Source organism: Ptychodera flava, chromosome 21 (assembly GCF_041260155.1).
Source record: "Ptychodera flava strain L36383 chromosome 21, AS_Pfla_20210202, whole genome shotgun sequence".
Lineage (NCBI taxonomy): Eukaryota > Metazoa > Hemichordata > Enteropneusta > Ptychoderidae > Ptychodera > Ptychodera flava.
The window spans coordinates 26,794,227-26,811,435 of NC_091948.1; the positions used below are offsets into that span (position 1 = coordinate 26,794,227).

The 17,209-nt window shown below is 37.5% G+C and overlaps 1 protein-coding gene across 2 annotated transcripts in view; it reads right to left on the bottom strand.

Annotated features, from left to right (window-relative positions):
• Positions 1 to 1,409: 1,409 nt before the first annotated feature.
• The window catches only part of LOC139121871 (gonadotropin-releasing hormone receptor-like), a 40,642-nt gene continuing 24,842 nt past the window's right edge, over positions 1,410 to 17,209 (bottom strand). For both annotated transcript variants that reach the window (XM_070687132.1, XM_070687133.1), the window contains exon 4: positions 1,410 to 5,546. In XM_070687132.1, coding sequence (XP_070543233.1) covers positions 5,104 to 5,546 — 443 coding nt within the window. In that variant the 3' untranslated portion in view covers positions 1,410 to 5,103. The remainder of the gene's footprint in view (positions 5,547 to 17,209) is intronic.

Genomic DNA, 17,209 nt, shown 5'->3' on the forward strand with positions numbered 1-17,209 from the left:
TTTTCAATCATGCAACTCGGTTTTCAATTGTGTTCAAGGGAATGCAAATTCAACAATAATGTAAAACCGATAGAGCTTTAATAAACTTAAAGTAGTGAGTTTATTATTGAAATATTTTGAGGCCTCGTCTTTACTTCCAGAGGTGTGCCGACGAAGAGATATAAGAAATAGCTGGACAAATTCGGTAATAAAGGCTGAATGAAGTGTTTATTAACAGATTGTTTGGGTGAATTTGCGTTTACATCGTTCTATGATTGTAAATATGATCCACAAAAATTCGTGCTCTCTAAGTTCCGTTCATCTGCCTATTTAACGCACAGAATCGTTCTGCTAAGGAGGAATTTTTTCAAAACAGTTATATAGTCTGTTTGCGATACCTCGACGAGTAGCGTCCAAGACATGTTCACGCAACCATGCGAAATCTTCGCCCGTAATTCATAGTTATATATGTTGAAAATATATACAGATACCTTGATTTATTTGTACGGGGCAACTTTTCATGAATTAGGTAGATCATTAATATAAATTAAGACAAACGTCTAAGAATCCAAGCCTGAGGGACACAGCACGTGACTGGCATGTTCTCGAACTTACATCGTGCGGTCCCCCAGGCTTTGTTAGGCATGCGTAGTATGGTCTCCGCGAGGGGAAGGGGACCCTGCTCCAAATACTGCCTTGGACAGCAAAGCTGCCAAACTTACTTCGTCTATAAACTCCGGAAATTTCAGTCAGGATAATTTTGCAAAAGGACCACAGATACAACTTTTAATAGCACTTTCACAAATCGATATTTTTCATCCCTAAAATTTGTTTATAAGTGCAACCCCCGCCAACAAAATAGATGGTATTGAGGGTATTGAAAATGCCAAATTCGGACAAAGTCTGGACGAAAACGTCATAGCGACCCGGTCCGTCGTAGGAGAATTCTATGAACTCTTGTCATGCTTGCAGACAAAGGTGTCATATATTGTTTGGCCGTTCGAGCCTTCGGTTGAATTATACTTATCACAGTCAGGTACTCGGAAACGTAAAAAAATCCAGGGACGGAGTTAATTAAAGGTATACTGTCACCTGTTCCAATATTGCCACAGTTACCATGGAAAGAGAAAATCTAACCAATCACAGATTTTAAGCGGGTGGCCGCTTTTTAAAAACAGCGCCCCCACATGGGCATTTTGAATACCAAGGTACGTCCCTTTGACCATATATGGGCATATTTAGATTACAGGTGACTGTACACTTTTAATTTGTCTTGGCAATATCAGATATCCTAGTCGGATGCTCCGAAATTTGTGAAAATTCGGGGTTTGGAGTTAATCTAAAATTTGGTTTCGTAGTCATGGCATGACAGCGAACGCGGCCATCAAAACAACAACAACAACAGCAACAACAACATGACATGGAACGTTAGATAAAAGTTGGTCTTTATTATCCATTTGTGTTGTCAATAATCATTTCAACATCTGTGCCCATCAGGTTCGTCGGCACAATTTCCAGGAAAAAATCCTTCGGAGTATGAGTAAATTCATCTTTTATTTTGTAATAATTTAATGTGACAAAGTAGGAAAAATACACCAATAGACTTTACAGCAAATAATTATCATATTTATAGTACAATATCGACTGTACAAAGACTTTAGGCACATCTTAAGTTAAAGTGATTTGTTCCTTATATTATGCAATATTTTTTTGTTGGAACGATCATTGTTGTATCCTAACTATACCAGAAATAATTGTGCAACTGTGATTACAAATACTGTAAACGGTTTTTATATGTTGTTTGTTTTTTTCACTTCTTACAATTGACTATGTTTCACAAGATGCTGATACACACGTAGAAGAGTAGATTTTCAAATCGCCGATGAGAAAACGAAATTCCCGTTCTCAGTGATTGGACGATAAATAACAACATTTTTATGGGTTTTTCTTGAGATAGCACAGCCAATAAACTGAACTTCAGCTAAAACTGCACTTCCATCGAAGTGATGTTAGCGTAGTCGGTTATCAATTTTACGGGTTAAAGCCCGTAAAATTCTCTTAAATCACCCAATCAAGAACGAGCAAGAAACGATAAACGGCGTAGCATTCAATAAGAGATCAATAAGGATAAAATGCATTTTTTCGGCTTCCAAATAAATTATGTAAATTTAGAAGTTGACGCAGCTTACATCCTCTGCTCTGACGATTTGCACTCATCCTTGCAAATATCTTTTAAAAAGAAATCAGTAATTTTAACTTCACATGCTTTCCCCATATTTCACAACCACTGCTCCTACGATCTCTCAAGGTTTTCGATAGATCGATGGTTTGTAAATGTAGTGGACACCCGAAAAAGCATTTTATCCAATCAGAGTAAATTAATTTTCTTTTGAAGCAAAAGGCACCAAAATAACACTGCTCTCTGATTCAATAAGTTTTCGCATAGACTCACAATACTCGATTTCCTCAGATCTATTTCCACTCGGCGGGAAATAAGAATACTTGAACTTAGTTTTATCATTCCATTCACAGGTAATGCGTGATATTTAAGTAATTAACGTGTTCTCTAGCTAGACATCTGGCGTATAGTTTGGCACGCAGACCGTTAAAGTTAAAATTCAGTAGAGAAAAAAATAGTTCATCTTGATTCTTTACAATATTCCCCTTCATGACATATTTCCATAGAAAGTAAAAGAAATATCGTCCGTGATAGTGAAACGATAACTTAAATCTTACCTAAAATTGCACTTCACAACATTTCCGGTTTTTTTAATTAAGAAAAGAGAAAAATTAACAGCAAATATTCAATGGGAATACGTTTGAGAAACATAATATGCACACCAGACATTAATACTGGATGTGTGGCGCTCTTCAAGTTCTTAATAATGAGGAACATCTTTAACAAAAGGGTCAATATTTACATACTGTCTGAACATAGCTCTGCTGACGATGTCCTCCAAACTGAGAGCCACCCTAACTTGCACTTTTGTAAAATGTGTATCAAAGCCACAGTGTCAATATTTACAATATCGAAATTAATTCTACAGAAATACTAAGTTAGGTGTAACATGATCTGCGTCGTCTTTGCTCGGACAAAAGACGTGGAAGGAGGTTTTTAGAGTGTTGTAAAGTGCAATCATCGTTTAATCTAAATTTACTGAGTTTTTAATTAAATGCAGGGAGAGCCTTATAGTTTCAGGTTTGATTAGTACCATGTGAGCAATGCATCGTAACAGGAGACGACGGCTGACGTTACATATGGTATATTGTTAATCGTATATTCGTTGTCTTGGCAGACTTTAACAGCTAGATTTTATGTCAGTCTGTCCCTAGTGTGCAATTTTCTGAAATGCACGGACAGGTGTGATTTCTATTGCAATATATTATCGATTACCATAGGAATATACTTTTTAATTGACATGCAGTGTAGCAAAACAATTACCGAAATATGCTAATCAGTTGAAACAACGACAAGGCACTTGATTCAAATTCATATCTGATGTCCCCTGCCCCCTTTCTTCACATAAAACTTGAAGAATCTCCCTGGCAGGAGTAAATGCCAATCAAAGGCATACGGATTTCTCATTAGCGCACTGCGCTACCGGTTCGTGAAATACATGAGCAAATGGTGGAAAATTTCCATGTCCGTACAGACAAGGTCAGGAAAGCACTCATTTTTTCCCTAAGTAATACAGTTCCACTCATACGTGTAATCCGTGGTCCGTGTATTTCAACAGGGTGCTGATCAGTGTTCTCATAAACACGGAGCACTAGTTCAAGACTAAGCGTGCCAACTACGGCGGTGACTGCCTTAGATTTGCTTCCATGGTAACCATTGCGTCACTATCAAAGTACTGCGAGCCGCGTATATAACAGAAGGTTGAATGTGTGATTTCAGAATGAAACTTGATTAAATTCAGCTGTCATCCTAAATGCATGATATGTCCGACGTCTGCATTCATATAAAATTAACTTTATCCGACACGAAAACAAACTGTGCTTTGCTCTATACTCCAAATGAGCATCTTCGTTAAAATATCGTTCATTTCTTCAGAGGGCCCATGCAGATTGATCAGTACAACGTGGACATATACGATTTATGTGCTAGTTGGACACTGTAATATCGTTTGCTCTTATGTATGTATGCATGCATGCATGTATGTATGTATGTATGTATGTATGTATGTATGTATGTATGTATGTATGTATGTATGTATGTATGTCAATACTATACAAAGACTATATGTAAATACTCTCATATTTCGTATTTAATAATTATATATTCCAGATATGTAAATGCAATGTGTACACATATCTATATGGTTTCTGCGAGTCTTTAGAATTGACTTTAAATATATATCTTTCAAAAATAACATGGGAGATCGGAGGTAAATATAACCACATCAAGTTGTATATGTGTCTTTCTACCTATGTATCTGTCTGACATGACAATTAGCTGTTGAAGATATATGGCAGTAATCCAACGTGCTATGTTTTGTTGAACGAGGCACCACTTATGATTCCGGGTCAGATCGTTTCTGTTGCGATAAAAAATCTTGAAAGACTATATTGACCAGCGTGAAAGTACTTTTCAGTCGTTTGTGTGATGCACATCGAAATATTTGTCGACCGTTGGCCAAGTCGCACACGCTGTTGCTAAGTTACCAACCCCCTTTAAGACCAACAGGTTATTCTACTAGTCACAAGATCTGCTTTTTTTCTCTACTGTGAAGAAGAGAAATTCTCTTCTGCCGGTGTTGTTGGTTTAGTCAGCAATTCCTAATCTCGACGTCATGAGTAAGCTACGTTAACAAAGCTGCACCAGGCACAACTACTCAACGTTCACAGATATAAAACTGTTAAGATTACATGTTACCATGGCTCAGTCTCGCTATTATTCTTAAAATCTTAAATCTCCGAGTATCAGGTTGCGCTTCACGTTGATATCACACAGGTTTCAAACTGACCTTGTTAAGTACCATGCCGCTGTTTACATATTATTTTTCACAGGATGTCCATAATTTGGCCTTGGCTTCATATTGAAAATGTTTATTTAATTTTCACTGCAAACTAGAAGCGTTAGCCTCATTTCCCTCTCTCTCCCTCGATTACTTCCTCCCTCGATTACTTCCTCTCGCGCGAACAATACTTTTGATCAGCCCTCTGGGCATGCATATAAGACATCCTCCTGGTTGCTGCCATGGTGACAAAGGAGCTTTTGTTACTGTGCGGTGGCGTAGGCGAGGTGGAGCACTTGCGGTCGAAGTTGTAGGAGCGGACGGTGTACGAAGCCTTCCTCTTGCGACAGAAACGCAGATTCGAGATTCCGTATACCAGGGGATTTAACATGGAATTGGACATTCCGAAAAGCCAGGCCACCTCGAAGGCCACATGGGGGATAACTCGGTAGTCGAAGAACATGTACCATATTATCATAACGTTGAAAGGTGTCCAGTTGATGATAAACGCTAAAACTATAAGAACGGCCATACGCAGAGTCCTCACTTTTGCTTTCAAGAAGACCATCGACCGGGTGTGACGTATCTGCGAGAGCTTATCAATATCATCTGAAATGTAAAATTGAAAACAGCGGGAAGATTAGGAGACGACACTAAATTGAATCAGAAGAAACTGATGTAAGATGACTGGCTATGCGCTGTCAGTGCTTATTAAATATGAAATGTGAGGTTTCCCTTTTCCAGCAATGATCTATAGATGACAGTAAATGACAGATAAAAACATTACGCATGGTGGTGTGTTCAGTCTGCCGTGAAACCCCTTCGGTGCCGGTAGTATTTCTAGTCAACGTAAATAATTATGTACAGTATGGATAGCCATTAATCAGTTTGTGTAGACTTTGCCACCTGGGCAAATGGTTGAAGATATTTACATATTAATCAGCTGTGCAGCTCAATGATGACGTTTGTCAGATAATATGAAAAATATCACCTTGTTCGGAATACGTACATATCCACGGAATGAAGATTTTGTCTAAACTTAGGCGTTAAAAGTGGCCGAAAAAATTAACAGAAAGCGTTGGGATGTATTAGACAATGGAGAAAAGAGCAGGTAACGACTGAGACAGAAAAAACATCGTGGATGGAATCCTCTGGGAAACCCTGGTTTGAAGCAAGAAAGATCACGCTTGAAAGATTACTTAATATTTAAGATTTCTATTGCATCCTGCATGCATTTCCTCATACCGTCCTATGACGCCGTAAGATTGTATTTTCTTATGTTACGAGTGACTGCAAAGATTTTTTTTAATGTATGAACGTCAAGAATACCACGCAGTACATTTTCGCAATAGACGTACACCTCTTCTATGGAATCTTGGTTAAATTTCACATTCTTTGCATCCTAAATTCAGAAGTGTGATTTTGCTCGAGAAGAGCTAAAGTAGCTGTTCATGAACTCGAAATCTCCCACAGAATTCAGGAGTAAACTATTTTACAATCGTTTTAATGAATAGAGACGGTAAAGGACGATGTGTGCACAAGTCCATGAAGTAATAAAGGACTCCGCACTGGCAATTAACGTCTTTTTACAGGCAAAGGCGAGAAGGAAGCCAAAATTAACGGGAAGGAGGCGCACGAGTCGAACAGGTTCATTTGATTTCATCTCGCAAGATCTCGTAAACAAACGTTCGTGGATAGTGCTGAGCTCTCTACTCCAAAACAAGGATACCGCTGAGCTCTCTATTCCTATACAAAAGATACTAAGTAACATCAAGGTCACGTACAAACATGCAGAACAAGAATAAAAGGATCAACGATTTGTGTTTCAGTGTTTGGGCGACAGAAGTTTCAGCATGGACAAAATGTTCTGCAAAGAATTTTGCACTGATAGCTTACTTCTTGAAACTGTAATTTGTATTCTTCATTATGAACGAGAGAATAATAAATGGAACTAGTCCTGCGTCTAACTACGATCGCACCCAGGGGAGCACCTCTCAATTAAGGGTATTCTGGGATTGCATTTTCCTCCCATTTTAATGCATACGCTACGTGACTCAACCAACAATTAGATATTAGATCTAGCCAGAAGTAAGTCTGATAAATCTCGTATATCCAAAGGTTACAGACCCGGCACATGCCTTATGCAAATTCGACATCAGGAACGTAAGCTAGTCGCTGTTTCTTCTTCCAACTACTAAACTTTTAATCCGTCAATACGAATCATTATGTCTGTTTGCTGTTCCGCAAGAGAAGGCAATTATGATTTCACTCCAAATAAATTTTAAACGGTTAAGTTATTGTAACTTTGGAATCATCGGGAATCTATGAGACGCCCACTTATCCAAATTAATCAAAATATTCTGACAAAGCAGTATTGGTTTTACAATTTCCCCGTTTCGTCACCAAATTTGCAAACAATTCTGTATAATTGTGAATTTCAAAAATTATCTTACAGTATCAGGTCAACCATTAGTGTCATTCTCTTTTTGGAGTATTTGATGTTTAGTGTTCAAATGACCAAAGCCAAACACATTGGTGTTTATCTTAATTTTGTTGGAAAACATATCTTCGATATATCATTTAATTTGTTCGATTTGTTGAGTCTATTCAGGCATAACAATAGAAGGACAACATATATTTTGTTAAATTTACTTGAATGTTTTATCTAACATTGTTCACAAAAGACTAATCAGAGCTTTGTTGATACTATAGATGAGACAATTTATTTCTGAGGATTGATAGATTGTTATAGAATTGTTCTTGTTGAAAATCGCCATCTTTTATCATTTATGTGGGACCTTACGTCTCACTTGTGCATTTTGTGAATTTAAAGGACATTCTTATGTTTGGTGACAAAATGTAATTTGATCTACGACATACCATTTCAATAACAGAATCAAAGGCACATAGAAGGGACAACTGAGAGGTTATTTCAGGACGCCATTATCAGTGCAAGGAGGCTTGCACATTTGTTAGGCCACAAGGCGATAAGCGTAACCCCTTGTCAATACGTATAACTGAAGGACTCGATGAAATGTAACTGTGTAAACTGTTGAAGAAGGGGATTTGCTGTTTTCGTAAAACGTTTGTGCAAGTAGAGGGGCCATTACGGGATGATAATATGTGTGCAAGTGTATTTTTGCATCAGGGAGCATCGCGTATCTGACTAAAAATTCCGAGCATAATGAGGTTGAACGCCAGCGATGACGAATTCTGACCTCGATCGATCTCCTTCATTTAATGTGTAGGTATGCCCTATGTACATGCACACAAAATCAAGTAAAATATTTTAGGCCAAACAGTATTCTCCAGTGGTAACGACTCATCGGTAGATTTGCGTACTCAGACATTGCTTATAGGTACACTTTCCTTGAATAAATACTTATATTTAGTAAATTGAGCATTAGATTCCAGCTCAATAATCTCATCAAAAGGAACATCAACGTATTGTATAGTGCGATGTATGTATACACACTATAATACTGTATATTAATATGCAGCAGCAGCATCGACAAAATTCAAGCGATGGGCTCAAAGGTGGAATGCATCTCAGAAACAAATTTTTGGACTCTCGAAAGCTTTTATGTTTTGCTGTCCATGAAATTTGTGGAGAAAAGAGCGTCGTCCATAAGCGTCTTTTGTTTGTCAAAATCCTAAAATAACAAATCCCGCTGAGAATATTGGCCATTTCGACTTTCAATTGCTGATAAGTTTGAGTAAATGTGCCTTGGTGATCCATATGATCGCGCGGTGACCTCTGATTTTTAGTCTTGCTTGTGAAAGAGAATATTTCAAAGCGTCCGTGGGCAAAGTATGGGTAAAAGTTTAAAAAATTCATCTTAAGGGGCGTATTACCTTAAATACGATATGAAGTGGAACAGGAAACTGTAGACGGTAACAAGAGGCAAAAAGTACAGTATTCAGCATTGCCCTTAAAATATCATATCAAATATCGCCATTCCAGAGTTGCGCTTCAAACTCCATGTTCTGGTTTTCTCTTTGATTTCGTTAACCCCTAAGGACGGCATTGATATTTTCGGCTTCTGCTTGAAACGCCGATGAGAGATTATTGCTGTTGGTGCAGGCAATCCGATCAAAAAATGTTGTGCCGTCATCAATTTTAAATAATCTTCTTTCGGAATAACACTCTTGTCCATCAGAAATGGTCAGTAATTCCTCCGTGTCAGACCTACAAATTTAAAATCTCACAGCAAGCTACCATCTATCTATAAACATTTCAATGATGGTTCAATCCCGCAGCCGGCTTGTTAAATACCATGTCTTTAGTTTTATCGATGTGCAGTCTCCGATAAAAATATTCCAGTGACATTTTTTAATATTGTCCTCAGAATATCGAGCTCCAATTTTTGCTGTTACCAAGGAATTTATTGTCTCCCATGATACTTTTCATTTTCTAATCTATAGACCTAATGGCTCCATTTCTTGTTATATAATGTTATAATGTTTGATTTATGTCATGACAGCTCTATACACGACTGTGCAGATGTCGCTCATGATAAAAATCGTGGTTTGCCGGCAGTTGAAGACTGTGGGGCCTTCGCAATGATGTGTTCGATATTTAACTATACTTATTAAACAGCTCCTGGTACCTGCCACAAATATTGTGTAGCCACGAATTTGAAAATTGAAAGGGCACGAACTTGAAAATTCGTGAAGAGAGGGAACACAGACTGTGCTTTACGCCTTCTATACCTGAATGACACTTTAAAGTTGGCTCAACGCCTCTTAACCCCTGGATTTATTCAACATTACATCTCCCCGCAGTGAAATATTAATAATTACTCAAAAAGTTGTGAGAAAGTTGCAAAGGCAATCTGTCACATGTCCAGTACATTGGTTCATGACAAAATACTATTCAATTTTCCTGGTTAGCTTTTCAGTGAATTACAATATAACCCAAGATTATTTTTGCATTTTGTTCTTTTTTTAAGTTATGGAAGCAAAAACACATTAAACTTTCAGAGCTGACTCTCCTTCAGAAATCTATAGAAGATATTTCCTTAACGCATACTCTAATGGGATCCAAGTTGGCCATACAATATAATGGCATTATTTTACAATCCCCTTTTTTCACGTTGTCGCACTTTAGACTTTGAAGATTTATCATTTCTTGGATTGTGAAACGTGGTGGCGCCCCGAGTTAAGTCCTTGTGAGAGTAAGAGATGTATAATGTGACAGGAAGAAGAAGGAGCATTATCGCCCATAAAACCTTGTTATACCGAGAAACGAGCAATCAAGATAAGAGGATAATCCTGTAATTTATGTTACATATGTTGACTTGAACAAGCAACTTACGCAATGATAATAGTAAATAAATGTTAGAATAATCCACGAACTTTGGTCAAGATTAGAAAAGATCTGTATGGTTATCCATGATAGTTTATAGTAAATCTCGATGAGTTCGTTTATGCCTTTTCTTTCCTATTACACCCTACTCACAGAAAATTGCAGGCAGAGTTTATCTTGCCATGTACGCACGAGATTTTTTCTGTCAAAAGTCAATCCCTTCCAATGCAATTCCCGTTTTTTATCAGGACGATTTAAATGGGGCCTTTTCTTATCTCAGATGGTACCGTCGATAGAAGAAAGCTATTTCAGCTTTTCTACGTTTGCTCTTTACAGCTAAAGCCGAGGCACTTCGTCTTCCGGTGTTCAGCAGTCAAAGTAAAAAGTTCACTAATGACATATTGCAGTTGATTCATCGAGGACGAGTATCAAGGCACAAACAACTCAAGAAATCGCCCTTTACCAATACGAAGCAACACTACAGACATTAAATTAACCCTGAGGGAGATTGCTTCGCATAATACATATATTATATGAAAAAGGCGCCATTACGTCTTAACAGTTTTTCATAATCGCATACATTATCTTCCCATGTCTGTCAGCCCTTGTGAAAAGGTCTACGCAAGATGAAACCAATTTATTAGAAACATGCAGTCCGACATGAAAGCCACAATCATAGACATCAAGAATCCTATATCTTAATCATGGGTGTAATCATCTCATAAAATATTCCAGAGGTCCCTGGCCCTGTCCTGGTTCATGCTGATTCGACAAATGAAGTATTCATACAACAAAAATGCTCATTCAGTGTATAAACACCTTAGAGTAAAACTCTGAAGTGATGCCAGATGGAAAGAAAGGAGTGAGCACATCCTCCTTGTCATGTACAGCACCTTACAGGTAACATCTTGTACTCGATCTTCATGAATAAGCATTTATTCATTTAAAGAAATTGATGAGTATTATTTGAAGGACCAATAGTTTCGATGATATTCTTTGATATTTTTGTTTTGTATGTCAAGAACACGTTATTGTTCCACTCCCCAAAGCATGTTGAAACACCTACTTTTCAGCTGACAACACGTTGTCTACACGTGTAAAACGCACTGTAACAATATTTTAACATTAGAATTCCAGTCCGGATCAGATCACTTGTCAACGATATCAATGCACTCTACACATACACAGGCTTAGTTGACAAGCTCTATATAAACAATGTGTATTTTTAACATATTATGGAGAGCAGGACAGAAACTGTGTAGTTGACGTATAAGAGCAAAATAAATGCCAAAATCGTCAAAGTCACATGTGGTGACTGGCCCGGTAAGTATGCAAGGAAACTAATGATGATTAATTTTAACATCTATGGATCGACAGAAAGACAGACAGACAGACAGACAGACAGACAGACAGACAGACAGACAGCTAGTCAGAAATTAAAGACATCTCAGTACATTTATCGTGAAGGATTCGTGGCAATACATATTGTTTTCAGTCTCGGTGATCTATGAGAACTAGATGACATACACAAAATCGAGTTGATATAAAGATAATGCAAACTAGGTTTAGTGCAGCATAAGCGGAGAGGACAATTCGTAGCGGATGACATGCACATAAACACAAAAAGAATTGTTGTTATATTTTGTAAATAAAATTTCATTGTTTTACACACTATGATACGTCTCGACTGCCTGGTATTTTTTCAGTGACGACTTTTACTTCACCAACCATTGTACCATATTGAATATTGGAGCGAACTTCCCCTTCCCTGCGCGATACAAACTGTAAGGCATTCTTAAACTTGGAAACGTTGTACTATAATTAAGAAAATGTGCGTCTACGGATTATATCCACAGTGTACATAGAAATAAAATTACATTTTTATTGCTAATTTCGGCAAAAATTTTGACGATAAGAAATATACATAAGATCTATAATCACCGATGTATATTATACACTTTTAATGAAGGTGTATTTTGTTGCTTCAAACATTGCGTGCCAGCGGCGAATGTTAAACGAGAAGCACGTGCACATCAAACGTTGTCAGCATGGTATAGTGCCGCCATTGATACTGTCTGACTGACTGTTGTCGACGATGGAAGACATTAAAGAGTGCTTCTCTTAAAATTGTCCTTTACAGATTTCAGTAGACGTTTGGTTTATGGACATAACTGAACTTACTGTTTTATTATTTTAGCCTTATGCTGGCCGTTCGGATATATTTGTTGTAACTCCAGGGAATACATCATTTGAATTAGTGACTGTATATGAAGAATTTATGCATCTTCAAATTTACGCTCAGAGTTTTTGTGAAAGGTTTGCTTGTTTTGAGTTGTATATCTTGTACTTCAGGCTGATAAATTGAATGAAAGATTTACATTCAATGTGAATATATGCCCAACAGCAGTCGAAAATTGAAGGCCTGGTTATCGTTGAATACGATTGTAAAAAGCAGGCAATAAATAACACTCATCGGTAACCAGATTTAGATTTGTATGTAAACAGAATGTTCAATTACTAAAACAAATCACGTACCAAGTTAATGCGGTCGTATTAGATGAACAAATTTTCTTGTCTGCACGTTAAAGGTACATTATAAAAATTAAAATGAGGCAAGCAGTATTTCCAAGAAATATTTAAAGATTCATAGATAGAATAACGATAGTGATCATCTGCACCTTGTTGTCCATAAATTCATGGATGGTCCGTGAAGATAAAAATCCTAAATGTCAACCAACTCGCCACACATATGTAGCCGTTAAGTGAGAAATTGTGCTTGGATAATGTTATTAATGACTTTGACCAAGATAATACTTGTATAGCAAGTGTTTGCCATCGTAGGTTTATTTTATTTTGTTTGCCCAATATACCTTCTTTAATTTTTTCCTTGATTTATAGTCATTAGATTTATTGCACAATTTTTATCGACGTGTAAATGCTCAGTTTCCTTGTTGGTGATTGTCTTTGTATAGATTGTTTTAACTTGTTTCAATCACTTAATATTCTGTGTAGACTTTTTCTTGTGTTCATTTGGCTGGATCACTGAAGATAAAAAAATCAAATATGCCCGACATCTTTCATTTTATTTAGGGGCTGTAACGACTTCAAAAGACACCATAGTTAATTGAAGACGCTTTAAAACCAGCAAAAAAGTGACTATACATGCCGTGCATACATTTCAGACGATCGGTAATTTTGTTCACAGAGTATTTTCTTTAGTGGTTCGCTTATAATACGGTTTGTGTCTTCAAACATAAAACACACAAAACATGTTTTGCGTGTTCAAAAATTATCTATAGCAGACCATGAACACTACGTTTGAGCGCGGGAATATCGTGCCTCCATCTTTCCGGCGAACGAATTCCCTTGAGACCGCCTTATCATGAATCTTCTTGACGTCTCTACCTAATGCATCCTAAGCTGATAGGTGTGAGTTCGATTTCAATAAAATTCTTCCAATCAAACCGTTATGAAACAAAACGGTCAGATGTGCTTAGGTTAATTTGTAGATGCGTTTGCCTCTTCATGACGCCTCCGGCGGACGTTTCTAAGGAAACAGAATACATCACTTTATCACTAAAAGATAATGAAGCAAAGGTTATTTCAGAAGTGATGCTAGCTTTAAATTGAGAACGGTTGTAAGATCAAAACTAACACAGCTAGGAGAGTTCACTTACTCAGACATGGATCATATTCACTCCGCAAATTTACTTACAACTTATATCACATGTAAATCCAAGTCGCTTCATCGGAGCAGGGGCTTTACATCCAACGCAAAGGATTGCAATAACCCTAAATCAAAAAGCCGAACATCAATTTAATTAACTTCATCCGCCCTGGGGTGTAAACTCCACGATAATCAAGTACGAGTTTTATGATATTTAAGTCAAAGATTGAAGGTTTTGGAAAGATAGGCTTTTGCGTTCAGTCATAGAAACCGAAATATGACGTAGATTCATGAACTGCTTCATGCAGGAAAGTCTTGTAGAGCCTAGGCCACTGTAAGCTATAAGTTTGCCCATGGTAGCGAACGTTGTTCTATATGAATGAGAGATTACGGTGTTGATTGGCAGTAGAAATGACGTTATTAAAACTCCTCAGAGTCCGCTCAATCCATGTTTTCCTCTTCAGAGAATAAGATGTAAGGACAATGGTTTCATGGATTGTGTTGGATGTGCGTCGGGCTCAGACTAAAAATTATGATTCACGTCATTAAAATCCGGAGGTACTCAATCCCGTTTATTTCTGAGTGGTTTAATCCATTTACAAAATAATTCATGCACGCGTTTCACTTTGTCGGAACTGCGCCTGTGCGAGTTTCTTGTTTACAAAAAATGTGTTTCGTGCACGATATCTAGATGCACCTCATCATCATAGCTGCAACATTTAAATTATACAATGTAGATTATGACAGACATGTTTTAACTTTCATCAATCACCATCGTACCTTGGACGCAGTGTTTACATTGGTCGTATGGGTCCCATACGACCTTTATGCGCAGTTCCGACGACTGTATCCCTTTAATTCGGAATGTGCTTGCATCGGGAGACAATATTACGCTTATTATATACTCATTATCAATTATGGCATTTCTGAAATAATTGAAAGGGGAACGTCGAAAAATAGAAAAAAAATAAAATTAAGAACTGAGACTATCATATCGCGTCGTTAAATGTCTTTTATTTTCTAGACGGAAGTCGTCGCCATCTTTTGCTTATAACACTATCTACAAAAAAATCATTGGAATGTGTACAAATAGGAGTATTCAGCGATGAAAAATTGTCAAGTAATCAGTATGACTACATTCAATCTTGTAAAAGTTCGTGGTTAGTGACTCGGATATGGTAAAGCTTTACAGTTAAAGTGCAATTTATAAGGTCCTTCCAATGCGCCTGGAAATTAATCGCCATAATTTATTACTTGGCTTAAGATTCTTGTAAATTGAATTTGCCGCTAAGTTAAATAACAAATCATAAATTATAACTATTCTCGATGATTATCTGAGCCCTCAAGATTACGGCATCTTGTACACATCCATTTCGCAGCTGACTCCAATCTGTCTGGTCATAAATGCTGTGGATTAAAACGGAGCTAAAAAGTCCTTCCAGGATAAAAATCACAACATGCACTGGGTTTGTATAAACTTGATCGCTGCGAAATTGCAAACAAAAATAAATGTACTTCCATCCAATCATATTTTCTGAGTGAAAATTGGTTGTAGATGCGTGTACATTTAGCTACAGTATATCGTACGAGCACAGCTCTTCCCATTGCCAGCGGTAGCTGCACTCAATAACAGCTTGGAAGTCCAGTTAATGTAAATTCAACCGTGCGTTTACATGGAAACGTGCCTTGTAGTGAGTTCCAGTGAAATTACGGAACGAGCTGTCAGTGGAAATTAGGTAATCTGACTCCGTAAGTGATATTCCTCAAGCGAGGCAGACTCAGTTTAAATGACATAAGTTTTCGTTCAGTAAATTACCACTTTATACAACGCTATTGCCAAGGTATTCAAATTACCGCCAAAACAAGGTGGCTGTGATACTTGGTGCTATACTTCCAAGTTTATGTTTCTGTTCCTTTATTGTTTCTGCATGAGAACAAAGTCATCCTTTAATGTTCTTTAAGAAGGTTGGTCGATTATAACACGGCATTCAACTAGTCAACCCAATAATTATACAAAAATATAATGCAGTGCCATCGTTTTACGAGTGATATTAAGTTCGGAGTTCAATTGAAATCTGCACTTTTACGTATAATACACGTATATTTCGTAATTGTTAAGTACAGACATGGCGTCAAGACAGCAGCTACGATTAGACTAATAATTTCAGTTCGTAAAAACTTGAGGCTAAGAAACTCAAAAGATACGACAGCTGTTTCTGCGATGAGCATACCGAAGATCGTGCTGACAAATCCCCCTGCGAGCGCCGTACAATCCATCGCTGATTACTTGAGATTTTGGGATCCAGAGGCGCCCGACCGTCGATGTATATCAACGTCATATGCGTTACAGATGCAATTAGTTTATGAGAAGGAAGTCGTTTTTGTCTCCCCGGCAATTTTTTTCGAATATCGAAAGTTGGGAAATTTTAACGAGAAGCCGCTCGCGGTTGTTTACTCCAAAATTTCTGCAAACCAACTTTGGAAAATTAGAAGTTTAATGTTGAATCGCTGAGTATCATTGCAACTTCAACATTCTCATCGCATTTGTATATTGATGAGGTAACGTCTCTAATGTGATATTATTTGCTGACAGTTTCTGTCAACCTTGCACGAACTTGAAAAATTAAATGAGCAGTCACGTGATTTTCGTAGATCACACGAATCTTCATATGCTGATAAATGAATCAAGTGATCATTCTTGTCACATTCTGCTGTCATCGTATAATTGGGTACCTGACTTCGATCAACTGACAAAGATCTTATTTGGTCACCGTGATAATCACATAGTTGAAGTGATCCGGACAATATTATGGAATGCATAGCAGACAGTCTCGAGAGAATGTTACGCCTGTTTTTTTCTAAAGTTCAACTCATCAGACCGGCGTTGGCATTTATTTTACAAATAATCTCACGATTGCTCATTAGCCGAAGATTTACACAAGCTATAGGATTGTGTAAGGTAAAGAGAATTCAAATTGTCACCTCCAGGTGCTTCTCAGTGGCACCGCAAGAAAGGCACATTGTAAATGCATGGTAAAGTTTTACAGTGATTCAGAATGAAACGCGTGGAAAGGATACGGCGAATAAAAAATATTTTTTCTAGGCATCATCACTATTGCATATACCAGGTATTTCAGGTCGATACATGTGAATGTGCATCCGTGGTCGATGATAAAAACCGAGCTCGTTATGTTTGAAATGAAAAAAGCAAGCCAGGGCCCATTTTAGCCTTTATAAGTATAACAGGGCAGACGTACACCTGGGCTCTATCATATGTAGGCCTGGAAACGAGTCACT